The sequence below is a fragment of the Strix uralensis genome, chromosome 5, assembly GCF_047716275.1.
Source record: "Strix uralensis isolate ZFMK-TIS-50842 chromosome 5, bStrUra1, whole genome shotgun sequence".
Lineage (NCBI taxonomy): Eukaryota > Metazoa > Chordata > Aves > Strigiformes > Strigidae > Strix > Strix uralensis.
Genome location: NC_133976.1, coordinates 34,617,162 through 34,636,386, shown reverse-complemented (window position 1 = coordinate 34,636,386; position 19,225 = coordinate 34,617,162). Strand labels below are relative to the sequence as shown.

The 19,225-nt window shown below is 38.5% G+C and overlaps 1 protein-coding gene across 3 annotated transcripts in view; it reads left to right on the top strand.

Moving 5' to 3' along the window:
* The window catches only part of NELL2 (neural EGFL like 2), a 160,846-nt gene that overhangs the window by 38,699 nt on the left and 102,922 nt on the right, over nucleotides 1–19,225 (top strand). For 2 of the 3 annotated variants that reach the window (XM_074870406.1, XM_074870405.1), the window contains exons 4-9: nucleotides 2,276–2,449; nucleotides 2,558–2,654; nucleotides 6,619–6,691; nucleotides 6,864–6,946; nucleotides 7,987–8,115; nucleotides 9,400–9,502. In XM_074870406.1, the coding sequence (XP_074726507.1) occupies nucleotides 2,276–2,449; nucleotides 2,558–2,654; nucleotides 6,619–6,691; nucleotides 6,864–6,946; nucleotides 7,987–8,115; nucleotides 9,400–9,502 (659 nt within the window). The remainder of the gene's footprint in view (nucleotides 1–2,275; nucleotides 2,450–2,557; nucleotides 2,655–6,618; nucleotides 6,692–6,863; nucleotides 6,947–7,986; nucleotides 8,116–9,399; nucleotides 9,503–19,225) is intronic. The other variant, XM_074870407.1, reaches the window with a different exon arrangement.

Sequence of the window (19,225 nt, the reverse complement as noted above, 5' to 3'; positions counted from 1 at the left end):
TAGTTCAAGCTGAAGGCAGTACTGTTCCAGCTGTCATTCCACTTGCTTTTCTAATTACATTTTGCTACTGCCTCTATAGATTATTAGTAAACCATAAATTATTCTCCTAATAATTCTCCTAATGGCTATTATTTTCTTTTTCATTTTGATACACGTTTTCTCTAACAATCATCAAACCTTTAGAAGGTAGATATATTTGTTAGTTTACCAAATGGAAGAACAAAAGAGATTGCCTGTGGATCTCAAAACTGTGTTAATCACAGTTAAAACAAAATCCCAAGTGTCCACAATTTTTGCACAGCTTTGTGTAGGAAGATTTCCTTGCTTATTGCAGCGTCATTGAATGTCTGCATCCTCTCTCAGCAGTTCTTAATTCCTGAAATTTTTACAGTGATGTCTTCTTTTTATTGGGAAATCCATGTTTTGTTCTCAGAGTTTTCATTATCTCACCTGCATAAGGGGCAACATGAGTGTTCATTTTATACCTTCTGTACTGACTGTATGTCTACTGGTGTAGTCTGTTCCCTGCCTGCCTGCATTTCTGTGTGCTGGCATCAGTTCTGCCCTTGGCTTGGAAGAGAATTAGGAGCTAACTGTTGGTTCTACCAGGAGATAATGTTTCAACATATCCATGCCTTTTTTTTTTTTTTTTTTCGAGATTGTATCTGCAACTGTGTGTAGACACTTAGAAGTTGCTAGAGGAGTCCAGTTCCATAATGTTCCCGCTCTCTGTTAGGTTGAGAGTGACCTTATTTTTATCCTTGAAGCTTGAGTTATGGAGGAGGTTATTATGTTGACCGATGTCCTGCCACTATTGCCCAATTTTTTTCCAGCCAGGCCTTCAATTAGTTTACACTTCTTGCCAATGCAAAAATTATTTTTGGGCCATGAGGAGGTATATTATCTCAGATTATAAAATTTATTGCTGACTCTAGTTAACTGCTTAATACAGAGGAGGAAGAAGAAATTGCCCTTTCCTAGTTTTGCAAAAGGATAGTTGTTTCTGTGCTGTTACTAGGCATTGTTCCACTGTGAACCACCCTAAAGGAAGGAGAGATGTTCAGTGAGCCCAACCTCCTCCTAGGGATATTGATTGTACAAGATGGTTTTGATTTGGTCTCATCTTCACTCTTGAAAACTGCAATCATTGTCTTGTCTGTTCTTTAATATAGATAGCCTGTTAAAGTAAACAACATCACGTTAAAACACATGTGCACTCAGATGACAAACCACTGTCATGCCTGATTGCAAAGGTAGCAGCAAAAGTAGACAAAAATGAATTGCCCATTCTCCCAGATGTTGTGCATCTCACCACATACTATGTTGTTTTCCTTGCTCTTTAGTTGTATGTTGCATATGATTACCAGAGAATCTGCGTTTCTGTTTTTCTTTCCTGTTTTGAAAGCGTTTTAGGGTGGGACTTTAAAATGCAAAACTTAGAAGACAAATGGTTTGCCAAACTTGTTCCCAGAAGAGGTCTGATATGCAAGAAATAGGCCTGTCTAAGTACCACGTTTGGTTATGGGTTGCTTTTTAAATTGATGTGCTGGAATTTCACCAGCAAAGCTTGTGTTTGCAGTCTGCAAATCTGGTGTATCGTGCAGATTTCTTCACACAGCTGCAATGCCGTTTTTTTAATCATGTATATACATATATGTGTATACAATACATATGTGTATATATGTGCACACACCGCAAATACTGATACCTATTTAACATTGCAAATATGTACATATATTCCAAAGAGTTAGCACTTCTTGATTTTGTATTTCTTTGGAGAAAATTGACTATGAAAAATGAAAGGAAACGTTAACAGTACATCTGAAAGCAAACGAAGCAGTCTTCAGTCTCACTGCTTGCTTACTTCCCTGTTTGGTAATGGCTAATGATGTGCCTATCGCAAAACTTGGTGTTGTCTTTTGTGCATTCACGCCTTCAGAGTATCCTTACTGTGCTTTCAGGATATGAGGTAATTATTCGTAATAGGGTAATTATATTTCCAATCAGATCATGTTATGGAAAATAGTGTTGCTAGAAGAAAAAAACATTTGGGATCTTGTGTACTTACATGAAAATTGGAAGCTACTATTACATGTTCTTGAGAAGAAGGATGCAGTGCAAATCTGAAAAGTGTCTGTTTTCATCTTTGTATCTCCTTGTTCATCTTTCCTTCTCTTTTAGATAGCTCCTGCATGGTAATGAAAAGTTGTGTTATGTAAAATGTTGCTGCACTGATAAGAATAGTTCATGACATGATGATGCATTTATGGTACAGGTACCTGGAGCTGGAAAGCAGCGGTCATCGAAACGAAATCAGGTTGCATTATCGTTCAGGCAGTCATCGCTCCCACACAGAAGTATTCCCATACATTTTGGCAGACAATAAATGGCACAGGCTTTCCTTAGCAATCAGTGCCTCTCACTTGATTTTGCATGTGGACTGCAATAAGTAAGTAAAGAGTCTTGTTTTATAAGAAGTTGTCACATTTGGAACATTCCATCTCTGAATAAATGAAATTATAACAACTTGGGACTATATTTTTCCCTTCCTTTTCAGAATTTATGAAAGAGTTGTGGAGAAGCCCTTCATGGACTTACCTTTGGGTACAACCTTTTGGCTGGGACAGAGGAATAATGCACATGGTTATTTTAAGGTATGCATTCCCTGAAAGGAAAAGAGCAAACTTAAATAGAAACGATTAAGGGATTGGAGCATCTTTCATGTGAGGAGCTGGGATTTCTCAGCCTAGAGAAGAGAAGGCTCAGGGGGATCTCATCAATGTGTATAAATACCTGAAAGGGGGCGGGCAGGAGGAGGATGAAGTTGAAGGATCCAGACTCTTCTTAGTAGTGCCCACTGATAGGCCAAGAAGCAATGAGCAAAAGCTGAAACACCTGAAATTCCATCTGAACATAAGAAAACAGTTCTGTTGTGAGGTTGGTCAGAGCAAGACTACTATGGAGATACTCAAAAGCCATTTGGACACAGTCCTGGGCACCCTGCTGTGGCTGATCCTGCTTAAGCAGGGGAGTTGGAGTAGATGGTCTCAGGAGGTGTCTCCCAACATCAACCAGTCTGTGCTTCTCTAATCATAACACAGTTCTTTGGGCTGTGGTGTGTTGTGTATCAGTATATCTGATGCGGTGAGCTGTGTTTCCATCAAACTGGACTTCACTAAATAAAGTTGCAGAGCCAGATGCATAGGGCTCAGTGTCACCAAATGACAGAGCCAACAGCACCCAAAGACAGGGGAAGGTAAATGACTGCAACAGAATTCCAGGAAATAAGCGGTCAGATTATTGTCTGGTTCATAGCTAGATGCATTTTTTGTGTGTCAGAACACTGCAGCCTAGAGAACCCCAATTTCATTGCCTCTGTAGGATTTAGATTTCATCACAATATTTTCTTGGCTCAGAACTGAATGAGATGACTAGCATCAGTGAAGAGAAGACTTTGGCCCTCAGATGAAGAGTGTTTGTACATTCTCTTTGCTTATTGCATACATGCTTATTCCTTTAGCGTGTATGTATAGCAAGCACCTGGTGTACAGCAAGACTGAAGAAGTGAATGCCATGTTGAACTGGAGTGTAAATTTTGATTCCTCCGAGTCCAACAGGTAGCACTTATTGGTCACAGCTGCTATCTGTGGTTTGGCCTCAGTCTTCTCTGGAGCTGCTTTAACAAATGATGGCATCCCTGTGGATGCCTTCCACACTTCGCTCCCATTTTCCTCCCAGTAGGCATCTCTCTACTTGGGCTGCAAAATAGAGTTGATGATGTTGATCACAGACCCAATCAGTTTTTAAAATATGGCCTGCTAAATCTTTTTTTTTTTTTTCAGCATAAACCACTTTCACTATGGTTTTCACAGCAAGTTCTGTGCTTTTATGCTAAAATCAGTTTTTGGGTGTTGAAATACTGTTGGCTATACTTAGATGATAATTTATATCCTTGTAGTGTATGAAGTACAGAGGTCCAGTGGGGCACTCAGATTTGAAAACTGAAGCATGACTTTGTTTTTATATTTCAATTCAATATGTGTTCCCTTTTCCTGCAAAAGACTAAGAGGATGTCTGCTAAACAAGCTGCAAAATTATATTTCTGGGTTAAATAAACAGTTGACTCCAAGAATATCAGAAAATATTAATGCATTGCTTAAACTGATATCTGATACGCTTCATTTATTCTACATACTTATAATTAATACTTTTTTTAATATTCCTTTTCTTTTTTTTGTGCCTTCTCAGTTTTTGTCTTGATTATATTCTTTTTGCCAACTCATAGTCACTGCTCATTAGCCGTAGAATAAATACTCCAGTAGTGGACTGTATTTGGTTTTGTTTCTTTCTTTTCAAGAAAGATAAAATAAAACAAAATCCCTGGAGAATTTTGCCTCAGTTACAAATATAAACCAGCTTAACAGAAATACAGAAATGGATAGCTTTTAAAAGAACATCGATATAGCCAAAATATACTTTGCCAGTGTAATATAGTACCAATAGTCAAACTGCATCTGAAAATGTGCCACTGTTGTACAGGAGATTCATCAGTTTAGAAGATGAGGACTTTCAATGCTTAGTGTTTTGGAGAGCCTATATTTTTAGACACTCACTGTGGGACAACTACTGATCTGATCTTGAGAGGTCCAGGTGCTTAGATCCTCCTAAAAATCAGGCTGCTTTGAGTGGATTAAATCGATTGTTCAGAAGGGTCAAGATACTCAAAATCATTAGTAACTCCAAAAAGATTTTATTTGGCTGTATTTGATTTTGAACCTGATATTGCTGCACTAAACCAATGTGCATCCCAGTGTCATATTCACACTGGGATATATTTGTACCAGTTTCACTTTAAGATCTGAAGTCTGAGAGAGCAATTCTGGTTACCTGATTTCTGGTACCATGTAACTTCTCTCAGTACCTAGCACCCAGCATTGTGTTAATTTGAACCACCATGTTCTTTAGGAGCCTGTGCATAGCCTCTCATGTACTGTCAGGAGGTTCTGATTTGGGAGCCCAGGTGGGCTAGGTGTCACAGCTCCCTGTTGTTACTCAGGGAGAATGAGAAGGAACCTGAATTCCTGGCGAGTGGCAGAGTCCAGCTCACATCATAGCTGATGTATGATGAATAAAGCTCCTTAAATAGTTGGAGGAGCTTTACTGTTGGTTAATAGCTAAATTATTTGGATACTTGCCTGTGTGTTCAGTGAAGAGTGTTTTAAACTTGAATGGGTTGGACCCTGCCATTCCTCCTTTTCATGAAAATGCCATAACTTGGGTTGACATAAGTTTCAACTTGATGACACTGAGGAAGGAAAGGAAGAGAAATTAATGCAGTGAGCTTTTTGGTGTGCTCTTCAAAGAGGCCTTTGCTCCAGACTTCCTGAACATGTGCTGTGGGAAGTCCTGAAGTGGAGCTCTGTCTCAGGCACACCAGTTTTTTTCACTGTTAGCTAATCACCGCAGCTCCTTGTGCAGTGTGGGGGAGGGTCCAGTTGTCCTAGATTGTAGCTTTGTTGTTAAGGGAGGAAGGTAGGCATGGTACTTAAGTACCCTCTTAGTTGCTCTCCAGTGACACCTACTCTTCTCTGTAGGTCACTTAGGTTGCTAAGTCACCCTGAGTCATTCACTTGAGGTTAGAATTCTGGTTCTTTGACTTTGCAACGTCTTTATTGAATGTTCTGTGTATGTGGATGAAATGTGGACTTCAGCATTTAGTTTGCATCGTGTTCTTAGTGTTGTGAAACACACTCTTTATAAGCACACTGAAGCACATTGTAATTATTTTGCTTTTCCTCCAAAGAAGGGGTTTTGGAAATGCAGGGAGCGAGTTATGGATGAGACATCTGGAGTGAATATGATAGGATGGCTCAGTTCGAAATTGCTATTTGGCCTTTGCTTTTGGAGAGCAGCAAAGTGGCTACTAATTGTATCTTAATGACTAAGGATGCATGTAAATTCTGCCTGCAAGCATGGGATCTATTCTTCTGGGTGAAACCAGCCCTTTTCAGATGGCATAGTTGAATTTCATGCTAAACTTCCCCTAAGTTCTTGCCAACATGCAACTCTGCAGCTGTGTAACAGACGTGTAGCTTCTCGGCATTCTGCATGCTTTATAGAAAGATCCCTGTTGAAATCATGAAGGGTTTGCATGAATGTGTTTTTCCTTACTCAAGTTTCTTTAATCTTCACTTCTATTTGACAGTTACAGCTTAGTAAAAAATTTGCATTTTATTTAAAAGAATGTTTCAAAGTGACTGAAACTGCAGCTGTTTTTCAAAGTACTTTTAAAGGTCATTTTCAAGCTTTTCTGCAATGGCTAACTAAAAATAACAATTCAAAACAGCCAAACCCTTGCCACATAATTACATCTTGACATTTAATCTTATGTCTTTAAAAATGATTCAGTAGGTCTGTATTTGTACATCTATCTATTTTACTTTCTGTTTTTTCTTCTATCACTGCACTGGGTCTAGGCAAGAAGCTGTGTATTCATAACTATTGTTTTTATCAGGCAGTTTTTCTGCGTGGGCTTTAATGTTTTACATGGTGAATGGAAAACATAATTTTGACAGGTAAAAATAATGTATCCTTTTTTTTCTCTCCGCTTACACATAGGGCATAATGCAAGATGTGCAATTACTTGTCATGCCTCAAGGATTTATTTCTCAATGCCCAGATCTTAATCGCAGTAAGTCTATTAATTCTTATACCGTAAAATGAAAGGTGTGCTTTGTGCCTACTTTCTCTCCTACAAACCTTCTTAAAACCTTGAGTTTCAGTGTATTGGTGGTCAACTCTGACATGATTGAACCTGTTGTGAATACACTTTTTTAATTAATATGCGTATTTTGTTATTCTAGCATGTCCAACTTGTAATGACTTCCATGGACTTGTGCAGAAAATTATGGAACTGCAAGACATTCTAGCCAAAACATCAGCTAAGGTAATGTTTGCTAGGAGTCATGGCATGGGAGAAATGAGGGCTCTAAGGCTTTAACTGCTGTCTTTTTGGATTATTTGTGCATATGTGGGAATGTGCATGTGCGTGTGTGCAGAACGTCCCTGCATGGCATGTTTATGATTGTATTTACATATCTGTGCCTAGTGTCTATACAAATTCCCAGTTCAGAGAGCTTTATTGTGTTTTAATATTTTTATAGAATCCTATCTTTTAATAGTGATCAGAATCCAAATCCCTGAGCAAGGAAAGGGCTTATAAATATTCAAGCTCAATCTATTAGACTAACAAGTCAGTAAACCTAGAATGAAATAGGTTACTGTGCTTATAGTGCTTATTGCAGCAAGACTTATTGGTCCAAGACTTTTCTAGACCTGAACTTCCAAAGGTGTGTTCAGACAAAATTTATGCAGGACAAGGAATTAAGAATCCAAAGCAGCATTTTCTTCTTTTTTTTTCCCTAGAATATCACACCAAAAGCATTAATGTCTGCTGGTCAACATAGACTAGTCTTCTGTTTTAAAATGTCAGTTCTTTAAATGTCTGCAGGAATGCTGTTACCTGGCTGATTTGATACATAAATGTTAAAAATGCCTTGGCTGAAGTGGAGAAACAATTGCTAACATGTTGCTTTTGAGCTTTACCTCCAATTTTGCCTCTCTACTCAGATTCAGGTCTTTCACACATAACCTAATGTCTGCAAGTAGTTTATGTAGAGCAAGATTCTTAGTTCACACATACAAACAGCAGGGGCCATACCCATCTTGATCTACTCGCTTTGTTTCATGATGTCCCTGATGCTAGAGAAGGATGAAATACATTGTATCTTGCTTCTTAATTTCCATCTCTGATGGTTTAATCATGTTGTATTTGACAATAATTGTTTTATTATCTCTGACTGCATTTTCCTACATGTATTCTCTCACCTACATGCTTGACGATAAGGGGGACAGTTTCAAATATGTTTATACTAATGTGGAAACCACTTACAAATTCAAAACTTTTTTTGTGAACTGTAAAAACAGTTGTCCCAAGCCGAGCAGAGGATGAACAAGTTGGATCAGTGCTACTGTGAAAGGACCTGCACAATAAAAGGCACGACTTACAGAGAGTTTGAATCTTGGACAGATGGCTGTAAGAACTGCACTTGCATGGTATGGCTACAGGTTGAGTGGAGACTCAGGAACTCTAGTGTTTCCTCTGATTACAGTTTTACTGAGGCAAATAATGAGAAGACTTCCAGGTGTATGCTAGGTAGTAACAACAAAGTGCTAGAAAACATGTTCTAAGTCTAAGGAATAGTATTCTTGAATACATTTTTCTATTGTTTCAGCAGGGCCAGCGTGTGTGGCTCTCCTGTATTTCATGTCACCATATGCAGATGTTATGCAATATACTTAGCTATCATGTTATTTCCATGCCCTGAGTTGCAAATGGTTTCTCTGGATAATTAATTCCCTGCTTTTTGTCGCTATAAACACAGCCTTTTTCTTAGCAAATGATTTAATAGATCCCCTGTGTCTGATTCCCTTTGGTTGCCTTTGGTTACATCTCAAGAAGTAAGAAAGAGTAAAATGTCAGGGTCATATGCATGCTCTGTTATATCACAAATGAAAAAGATTTGTTAGGTGGATAGAAGATTCCCAAAGGTATCACAACTCTAGAAGTGATTGCAAGTATCCTTTCAGGTACCAAACAATGGCATCTTTGTTATTGTCCATTCATGTAAAACTCATTAATTCCATTTGAACTCATTAAATGCCTAATCCGAAGGCCATTAGAAATTGGTGAAAGGACTGTTGTTGTCTGTACTACACCTTAGATTGATTTGCTGCTATCTATAATTTGCTAAATAGTTCTCCTTAAACTTGGTATGATTTTGATCTTTATATTTCTGGAGGGATATTAATTTTGCTTTTAGTGTTTTGTGGTTGACGAGAAGAAGACTTAGTCCGTAGTATCAAATCCGACTGATAGCTATTTAAAATTATATGAATTTAGCGTTAAATGCATTATGTAATTTTGTCTCAGATTTTTCTTGCAGCTATTATATTATTACCTTTTAGAAATGTATTGTCTCATCTAAAAATCGAAAGGCAGAGTATTGTTCTGTGAGGTTGTTATTTCACACTAATCTGTCAATTTGCTGCTGATTGGCAGAATGTTTTACTTCCAAATAGATTTGCCTCTCAAAAAAAAAAAGCAATCATTATCATCTCAAAAGAACACATCATACATGTCTAAAAGATTGTATGCATGATATTCTAAAGGTATAGTTTATCTTCTTGTAGTTATTAAAAGATCCATGTTCAAATGTCTTTTTGGATGTTGTCAGAGAGTTTATTGCATTTAAAAATAGATTTTTAAGTTCCTGTGTTTGAGAACATCTCTGCTCTTGGTAAATATAACTACCAATTAAGGACTTTTTATTCTTCTAGAACGGTACTGTGCAGTGTGAGGCTTTGATTTGCCCCCTCTCTGACTGCCCGCTTAACTCTGCCCTGGCATATGTGGATGGCAAGTGCTGCAAAGAGTGTCAATGTAAGTTTTACTGTGGTGCTTCCTTCTAATGAATATTTTGAAATCTGTAAAGAAAATGAACCTTTCTGTAAACACGTCAGTGAAAGTGGGCAGGGAATGAAATGTTTGGATTGAGGAATCGGGGTATTTAGACTTCTCTGAAATATTTTAGGGAATTGATAACCAGAAGGTTTTAATTTTTCAGGTGCAGGTATTTTCTTTTAATTACATTTATTTTATGCTTATTTGTTTTATTTTAGTTATGTTTATTTTGGTTATGTTTCTTATCAATGTTTAAAAAGAAAAAAAGTTATTTAAAAAACTTTCTGCAGACTTTCATAGTCTATCTTTTAGACCAAACTGCTAGAAATTCAAGAACGATTGCCTGGTGTTTGTTTTGACCAGTGTTTCTAACACCTCTATTGCAATAATGTACTTTCAACCTTATGTTGTAGTGCTTGAAATGGAGGTTCAGATTTATGATTCTTCTTCTGTAATTAAGGGAAGAGAAAACTCATACTAGACCCAAGAGACCAGCAAAACCCAGACACCTAGAAATGTTCTTTCACAAAAGGTCAGACAGAATTATACAGGAAACTGGATAGAGGTAATTTAATATTATGGTTTAAGATAGGTGAATGCCTTTTGGGTTTATAGCATATTGGTTTTGTTGCACATAGGGCCAGAGAAGGGGAATTTTAGGTTAATCACTATCTAGATGGACTATATATGTTGATTACAGATGTGTATCACATATGTGATGGTTACTTATTTTAGGCTACAGTGGAATCCATTCTTAAAATTGAGCATGAGATGCACACACTTATTTTGTAAATGCTGAGATTTTTCTGTGTGGTTTTATCGCTCTTCTACTGCTGTATAAAACTTATTACAGAGTATAGAGAAATATATAACTGGTTAAAAAGACATGTTGTAAGATAAAATTCAGAAAAACGTTTTGTACTCCATTGATCTTGCTCCCACAGGAGTTTATTAATATTTAATTGTGTTAGAAGTTACACAAACCATCCCATTTTATGAAACCTTATTAACTTACTCAAGTAGATTAATTCTAATTGAGAGGAAATGAGAATTCAAATGCTTTTTTTTTTTTTTAACCAGCTACACAGAATTTCCATGCATATTAGATGTCTCAGGGAACTGTTAATTCAAGGATGTGAGATGTGTGGACTTCAAGCATCTGTTTGAATCTTTGACCATGTTGGCAGAGTTTGAAAACCTGATCCTGTGAAGTATGTTTTTGTAATGTACCGCCGAATTGAGTTGGCAATTCTCCATCCAGATGTTAATGGGGAAGCACCCATATCGTATGACCTCTTACGAAGTTGTTTTTATTGGGAGTCTTGACAAAGGTCAAGAAATGTGAGTTAGTATATGGACACTGACCTTGTCATACAACATTGCTACTTCTCCTTCCAATTAAGATACAGTTCTGGTACAGCACACTGTGAAGTTTACTCTAATACTGCCTTTTTGATATTCTTAATATTATCAAAAGCCTTTTAGCTTCCAGTGTTGTTACTTTGATGTTTATAACTTACATGCACACATATAACTTTCTTGACAAACTACTAGAAAAATTACTAGATCAAAAAATATAAATAAAAATTGCATTTGAAAAATTATTCCTAATTTCATCTAGGTTATTTAAAGTTCATTTAAAAAAAAATAAATCAAGCAACCTTTAAAGTGGCCAAATCCCTGGAATCAAAGGACGGAGACTGTAAATTGGAGTCCCATTGACAAGATATTTAAAGTCCAGTTGAAGAGTGTAAAGAGTGGAGGTTAAAGGCAATGGAGACTGCAGGACCCTCACTTATTCTCCAGGCCAGTTTGGTGGAAATACTGAGTTGTTACTGACTTCATATATATATGTGTGTCAGCTGTATCCTGTCTTCTTGGTGTCTTCAGCTCAAGGTCTGAATTGATTGAGGTCAGTGCGCTCAGTGACAAGTTCTTGCTTGATGGGTCAAAGCTGAGTTCCTTCATTTGGATAGGTTCTTAGAATAACTTATTTGTTTTCAGTTCTTAGAACAGTATCAGGGGATGTAGCATCTGACTAGATTATGTAGAACGAACACAGATGGCTTATAATTGGGAAAACAGCTAATTAGGGTGTGTTGTTCAAGGAATAACTATTCTTAGTACTGGACAGTCATAAATGCTGAAAAAAAGTAATGCCTAATACACTGTTCTTTAGCTGTGTTTAGTATTTGTTTCAAGACAGAACATGTATGGATATAAATGCTGAGAAAAAGTGGTGCCTAATAAACTGTTCTTTAGTTATGTTTAGTATTTGTTTCAAGACAGAACATGTATGGATATCTGTTTCCTTCCTGGTATTTGTGGTACTTCGTGCCAGATGATGGGTTGTTTCTGCTAAACTGTCATGTGACTAGAACTGCCCAGGCAGTGGTAGCTGTGGCAGCCTTGTTCCTGTGTCTCACCCAGGGCTGAGTGCTTCCCGCCAGACTTCTCTCATTCTTCAGCAGATGTTTGAACAAAAACACCAGAAATGAGAAGAGTGAAGTCTGATTTAATGACAGCTGGCATAGAAGAGTAAAAGTGTACAGCACTTAAGGCTTTTACAGTGACCAGCAAGCAGGCTTCCCAGGTTTTTGGTTTTGTTTGTTTGCTTTCCCCCCTTGAGTGATTGAGGATGGATTCATTCTGTATTTAGGCACGTAGAATTTGGGAATATAAGCAGAAGTGGCCTCATTTACAGTCATAAATAAAATAGGGCAGACATAGTCCTGTGGCCCTGGGGCTAGGTGGCACTTGTGGCTCACATCTACATGGCTAAACTGTCTTCCCCTTCCCCCCCAACAGAGTATCTGCATCCAGATGGCTGATGGACTGGGCTCTGATCAGTGCTGTCTCCCCAGTCATGCTTGGCATTGCTTCAGAGCATGTTGGCTGGTACAGGCCAAAATGGTGCCATGACATGTGCTAATGCTCAAACTGCATGGAGAATTACAGACTGTAATCAAGTATTTTCAAGCCTGTTGTCATTTACTGTTTCATTTACCTCTTGTGTTTCATTTACTAGTGATGGACATCACCAGTTAGGCTCTCTTAATAGCCAGTGAAAGAGACTGGCACCTCCAGAGGGCACTTGATGCTGAGAAGGGGCTGGAAGGGACGGGATGAATTGCCTTCTGGAGGCAGACTTTTTTTTCCATGGACTGTATAGGGAGCCCAGGTGATTAGATTAGATTAGATTAGATACTGAACTTTTAGACAGCTAAAGCTGTGAAGTTAATCTTTCCATCAGTTACTGTATTGAATATCAGGTGTGTCAGATAGGAATGGAAAGTGCTGCATTTTTAAGCCTGGTTCTGACATTAAGCAGTTATGCTAAGAGACTTGTGGGAGCCTACCACACTGCCAAGCCCTAGGAATTGAACTTCAGCCCAGTCCAGCATTTACATATTGGACAGTGCAGCTTTGTTGTATCTCATTTGATGTCATTTTCAACACTTCAGAAATTTCAGCAGAACTGACTCTTCATGTTTTTCTTAAATGTTTAGTTCTGGGAAGAACACTTAGTAAGGAATGTTGTAGGTTTTTTTTATTTTTAAACCAATATTGCTTTGACTTTGGTTCTTCTTGTGAGCCAAAAGTAAAAAAACCAACCACCCAAACCCTGACCTTCTACCCTAACTCTGTACCTTTGTTTGAGGACATTCAGATAACTTGTTCTGTTTTGTCGTGTGTGAAGGTCAATGCTGCTAGCGTAAGGAATGGCAGTGCATGCAAATTATAATTGTGTTTTCTATTAGCCGTAATGGGGGTAAAAGAAGCAGTGATCTTCCAAGGCATTGCAGACAAGCTATTCAACGCAAAATTCAGTCCAGCTACCAAAGCATACATCTTAAATCAGTGGGAGCTTCCTATGGAGAATTGTTTGGATCTGGAAAGCAGGGACTGCTTGCTTTTCTATTACCAATGCAATTTTAAACCTATCTGAGAAGGTGTGTGCAAAAGATCATTAAATTCTTTTCTCCTCTGCAGAGACAAATATATTGTGTGATGATAGGCACTGATAGGAATTGGAGAGAGATTAAGCTCCCCTACTAACCCTATGCTTTAGAGCGTGGACTTAAGATGAACAAGGACGAGTTCATTTATCTTAAGTGAATTGTGGAAGGATTGCCAATGTCTTAGTAGCTGAGACAATTGGTACTTGGTCAGCAAATCTTTTTATGTTAACATTTTTATTAGTTGGTGTATTAACACTAAGGCATCACTTCCAAAAGCTATGTGATACATGTATTTTTTTTTTTTAAATGGAGCCAGTGTATTTTTAACAAAGTAGCTGATTTTCAGTTTTTTTAAGGCCAGAAGAGATATTTGTACCAGTATCTGGCACAGTAATAATTCCCATCGCCAAAGACTGATCTCCAGGAAGAAATTGCTGTCTTCTCATCACTGTACTCCTCCTCCTAGTGACACTGCAGATACGTATAGACCTAATCCCAAACTGTTTAAATCTATCCCAACAGATTTCAGTGGAGGTTAACATCTGAGCCATTATGTTCAAATCCACAGGCTGTGGGTTTTTTTCTGAAACAGGACATTTGATGGGTTTCTGGTGCATTGTAGTCAAATCCACATTCTAACACAAGTATTTTAAAGAATATATGAGAAGTGTGGGGCTGTACTGGATCAGCTCACACTTGTGTTGCTAGCAGTTGTGGAGAGAGAGTGTGTAAAGGGGTTATATAACTTGGAAAGGATTTTTGAAAAAAATAAAATGAAACGTAGCTCATAACATGCATGGGTTTCTGATGCAGTGATCTGTCTTGCTAGTTTACAGAAACTTTTCATTTTATAATAAAAATTAAGGGGATTTCCCCTCTTGCTCTTCATGATGCACTGATTTTTTCCCCAAAGCTACACACTGTTCTGAAAGCTCCAGCACTTGTAGCCTACTGACACAGTGTCCTGGTTTTGGCTGGGGTAGTTAATTTTTCTTCTTAGTAGCTAGAATAGTGCTGTGTTTTGGATTCAGTATGGGCTTTGGTATGAGAAGAATGCCATACTGAATGTATGCCATACAAAACACTGATGTTTTCAGTTTTTGTAGAGAGATCAAGGACTTTCCAGCTCCCCATGTCCTGCCCGTGTGCAGGTGTACAAGAAGCTGGGAGGGAGCAGAGCCAGAGCACTGGTCCCAAACTGGCCAGTGAAGTATTTCATATCATGTAGCGTCATGCTCAGTATATAAAGTAGGGTTGGCCGAGAAGGAGGGGATTCTCTCTTGCTTCTGGGATTGCGGTTTCGGGATCTTGTGGGGTTTTTTTGGGATTGCTAGCTGGGCATCAGTTGGTGAGTGGTGAGCAGTTGCATAGTGCATTACCTGTTTGTACTTTCTGTTATTGTTTTGTTTTATTTCAGTTATTAAATTGTTTTTGTCTCAACCTATGAGTATGCTTACCTGTACCCCTCCAATTCCCTCCTTCATTCCCCAGGAGGGGGAGCAAGCGGCTGCGTGGTGTTTGGTTGCTGGCCAGGTTTAAACCACGACACAGAGAGAAGGAGCTGTAAAAGCCCATCTGCTTCTCATTTGCACAGCAGTTGACCATCAGCAAGAGTGCAAAATTTTTATCTAGAAACTTAGGGAATGTTGATTAAGCTTCCTCTGAAATTCATCATTTATCCAGGTGGATTGAAGCATTATGGACTTAAGCCTGTGCTGCTCTCTAATTTAATCTTTTCACAGAATTGTCACCTTTTTTTCAGGCCCAAGGAGTGGCACTGTCTTGGCTTAGGTGAAGTCCATCAGTGGCAGGGTGGCACGCCAGCCCCTGCCTTGTTTGCCCAAGTGTTGGAGGAGCTCCTCCTGCATTCAGTGTGGCACAGAGAAGAGGCTGCAACTCAGAGAAGTGATTGAATGACAGGATTAGTGAGCGCTGACTGAACAGGCCATCTTATCCCTGCAGTAAATCAGAAGAAGGGGCAGTCTGGAAACCAAACTGCAGCTCCAGCAGGGACATGGCATAGGTCTGAAGGCGGCGGGGCAGCCAGCAGGCTTAGGGTGGCAGAGCAGGCATTGGCACTGGAGGAAGAAGAGGCAGGTTTTAGCAGCAAGCAATGATTAGTCATTTATCATAGCTTTTAAAAAAAATGCACACTTCAGAATATAAAGAAGAAGCAACATTCTGGCTAACGCAAAAGATTAGTTGCTTTTTGATTATAAATATTTATATGTGGCTTTTTAAAGATACAAGTGCAAATAGAGCATAAATTCTGTTATTTTGAGATTTTTTTCAATACAAAAAATCAGATAAATTAGCCTACTTCAGAATAGTACTAAAAGATACCTGGAATATAGCCAGTACTGGATTATTTCCTAGAGCCGTGTTATTTATTACAACCTCCTGTAGTCAGCATGCAAAACTTCTGAATGTTATTAAGCATTTAGCAGAGTAGTGTCTGTTCAGCCTCTGCTTTCTGGATTTTCTATGCTGAAATGATTCACATCAACCTTATTTCTCAGACTTTTGAATCACAAACAATGATAGTATCACATTGTAATGACAGATAAAAAGCATTTTATATACACTTGTACTACTGAGATGAATTACGCTGTACTTTACTGCCTGTTTATACCATCTTATTACTTCAGCAACTCTGTGTCTTCAAAAGGAAGGCAGTATTTATATTCATTTAGAAATAGGACACAAATAATTTTTCTAAAGAAGTATTTTTGAAGGGAGAAAAATGTATCCTTGAACTCAAGTAGGTCAATAAAATCAGTGGAGCTATTCTAGATTTGCAGAGCTATAGCGGAAAAGTGTAACTGATGCATGTATCATTTATGACTCCAGCATAGCTCCTACAGTCGCGGTCTCAGTCTCACAGAAAGGTTGCAGGGCCACCTAGAGCAGGTTGCCCAGGACTTGAATATCTACACAGATGGAGACTCCACAACCTCTCTGGGAAACCTATGCCAATGCTTGGTCACCCTCACAATAAAAAAGTGCTTTATTGTGTCCAAATAGATTTTCATGTGTTTTAATTTGTGCCCATTGCCTCTTTCTCTGTCATAGGGCACCACTGAGAGCAGTCTGCCTCCCTCTTCTTCATTCCCTTCCATCAGGCATTTGCACACATTGGGAAGATCTCCTTAGAGACTTCTCCAAGAAGCATAACATCTCAGGAAGCTGAGCTCTGAGACACTCTAAGAATGTTTTGGGGCCTTTCCTGTGCTGAACTCAAAGCCAGCTGAAGGCAGTGGAAAGACTCCCCTTGGCTTTGGTAGGCAGGGCCAACCTCACCCTTGGCCCTAGCTGCTCAGTCTCTGCTATATTTTCCATGGTAAAGCTTTAGAAATTTTTCAAACTACTCTTACACCATAGCAATATATTTGGTTGACATCTGTCATATCCAATGGCAGAATTGTCAGGGGCTTTTCGGTGCAGAGCCTTGTAGTCTTGAGTGACCTTTGTTCTTTGTAAGCTGGGCAGTGTACCTCCATCAGAAGGGAAATGCTGAGTCTTTTCACTCGCAGTTCCCTTCTGAGCTGGAAACTCACCCCTCGTGTCTGTTGTTTTGTGTAAATTAAAATACAGCTTACAGGAATTGGACTTCTCGGAATATTTTGCTCCTACATTTCCTTTCCTTCTTCCCTATGTCCTCTGAATTTCATTGTTGCATGTTAGCAGAGGAGGACTGGGGGAGTTGGTGTGCTGTGCTGCAGTCAGACTTTTCATGCATCAAAGTGCGGTTCCCTCCTAGGTGAGTGGCTTTTTAGCTATTCTGGACCACCTGCATTGTGGAACGCCACTGGAAGACTCTAGATCTGGAGGCAATGTATCAGTGAGGAGAATTCCAGTTAATGGTAAAGTCATCTAGTTTTAGTCTTACTGTGTGCCTGAGGAATGAATTATAAAATAACATATGCTTAATAAGAAAATCCTGATTCATTAAACTACATTACGCTGCATGTATAGCAGTCTGCACTAAAGAAGAAATTGGAAACATAATATTGGTAATTTTATTGATACAGGATTAAAAACATTTTTTACATGGGAAATTTTGCTGTAGGCCGTGCTCTGCTCTCCCCTGCTCTTCTTATAACCTATTTTGTTGAGGCTGTCTGGGAAAAGAACCTGTACTTTTCCATTCCTTTTTCATTATGTTCTTACCAGGGACTTCACAAAATATAGAATACCTGCAACATTATTTTATTTTCTTTCCAGTGCAAATAAAACATTAACATGTGTTAGGAATATTTTGGCTTTCAGACATCTGGGATTGGACAGATTGGCAGTGTTTCAGTCTCTAATAAGTTACCATCCTGACTTTAGTAATGCTGATTTCACCAGAATCTGCTTTGTCAGGTGGTAATGAAATAATAATAATAATTGTAATCTGTTCTATTTATAATTACAAAAATCACCTAGAATATGTGGGTGCTCACATGGCTATGCATTGATTTCAATATTTTGCTCATATCACTGATGTGCTAATATCACTCTGCATCTGCATCATTGGATTGTGAGGTTTTTTTTCTTTTTGTTTAGGTTTTTTTGGGGGTTTGGTGTTTTGGTTTTGTTTTCTTTTTTTCAGTCCCATATCCAGGAGCATATTGCCAAATCATCAGCTTGTAGCTGATGTTCTAGTTTTTTCCTGGAGCTTTTTCTCTATAGATTTTGCAAATTTCTGATGTACCTGTAACAATGATCTTTAATGGGCATGTGTTCTGAAAAGAGCGGAATTTGGCTTTAGGTAAAAGCACCAAAACAGCAGGTTTTGGACAAGGTCGCAGAGAAGTAACAAGCTGGAGGCAGAGAACACTTCATGAAGCTGAATAGAGATACCAAAACTTAACCAACCAAACAAGAGATTCATGGCTTGTTGAGACCTGTACGGTTTTCCAAAGACCAGTTTGCAACTGACATATCTTATTCATAAGGATTGCCACATTGACAAGGGTCATCTGGGTGGAAAGTAGGCCTAGGGGAGACACTGCTAGGAATGCAAAAGAAGGCACACGTACAGTTTTCTGACAGTGCCTGTGTCATGTGAAATGGAAAAACTGGAAGGCTGTGAAGGCTTAAAACTCAATAAATAAAATACTGAAAAAACCCTATCACAAAACCGTCAATAATGTGATCTTACTTCTGATCCCCACCCCTAAGGAAGGGATGGTAAAATATGAGTGAAGTTGATTCAGTGAGATTAATAATGATATATACTATTATCCTTTATTTGTCTTTTTGTAAAGGTAATGATTTAAACCAGTGGCTTTCAGTCTTTTGGACTGCAGAAGTTTGAAATTTTTCAGTGTAAACATGTAGTGAATAAACCCTTCTACTGCTTGGTTTACTTCTCTTAGCCATCACTTGCAGATACCTGAAGTGTGATTTATAGACCTTCAGGCTGTTATTGATCACTGTTTCTACATCTGTCAGCTCATAAAATATATTTGGCTTCAAATAGCGGCCACTTTGTCCCATGTGAGACACAACTTTAAAATTGAAATCTCAACAGATGTGGTGTAACAGTCCTTTCTTACACTTTCCTCATCAGTTCCCTTCAAAACAATCGTTGCAGTCCTCTTTATTTGAAGAGTTCCTGCTATTTTTCTTCAGTGTACCAGACACAGGACTGTAGCTATGGTGATTCCTATGTTTTTGTATCATAGTTCTGCCTCTTTGCCAATATAGAGAGTGTTTTTACTGATTTTTGCCTTTTTTGGGGGTTTTACTTGGT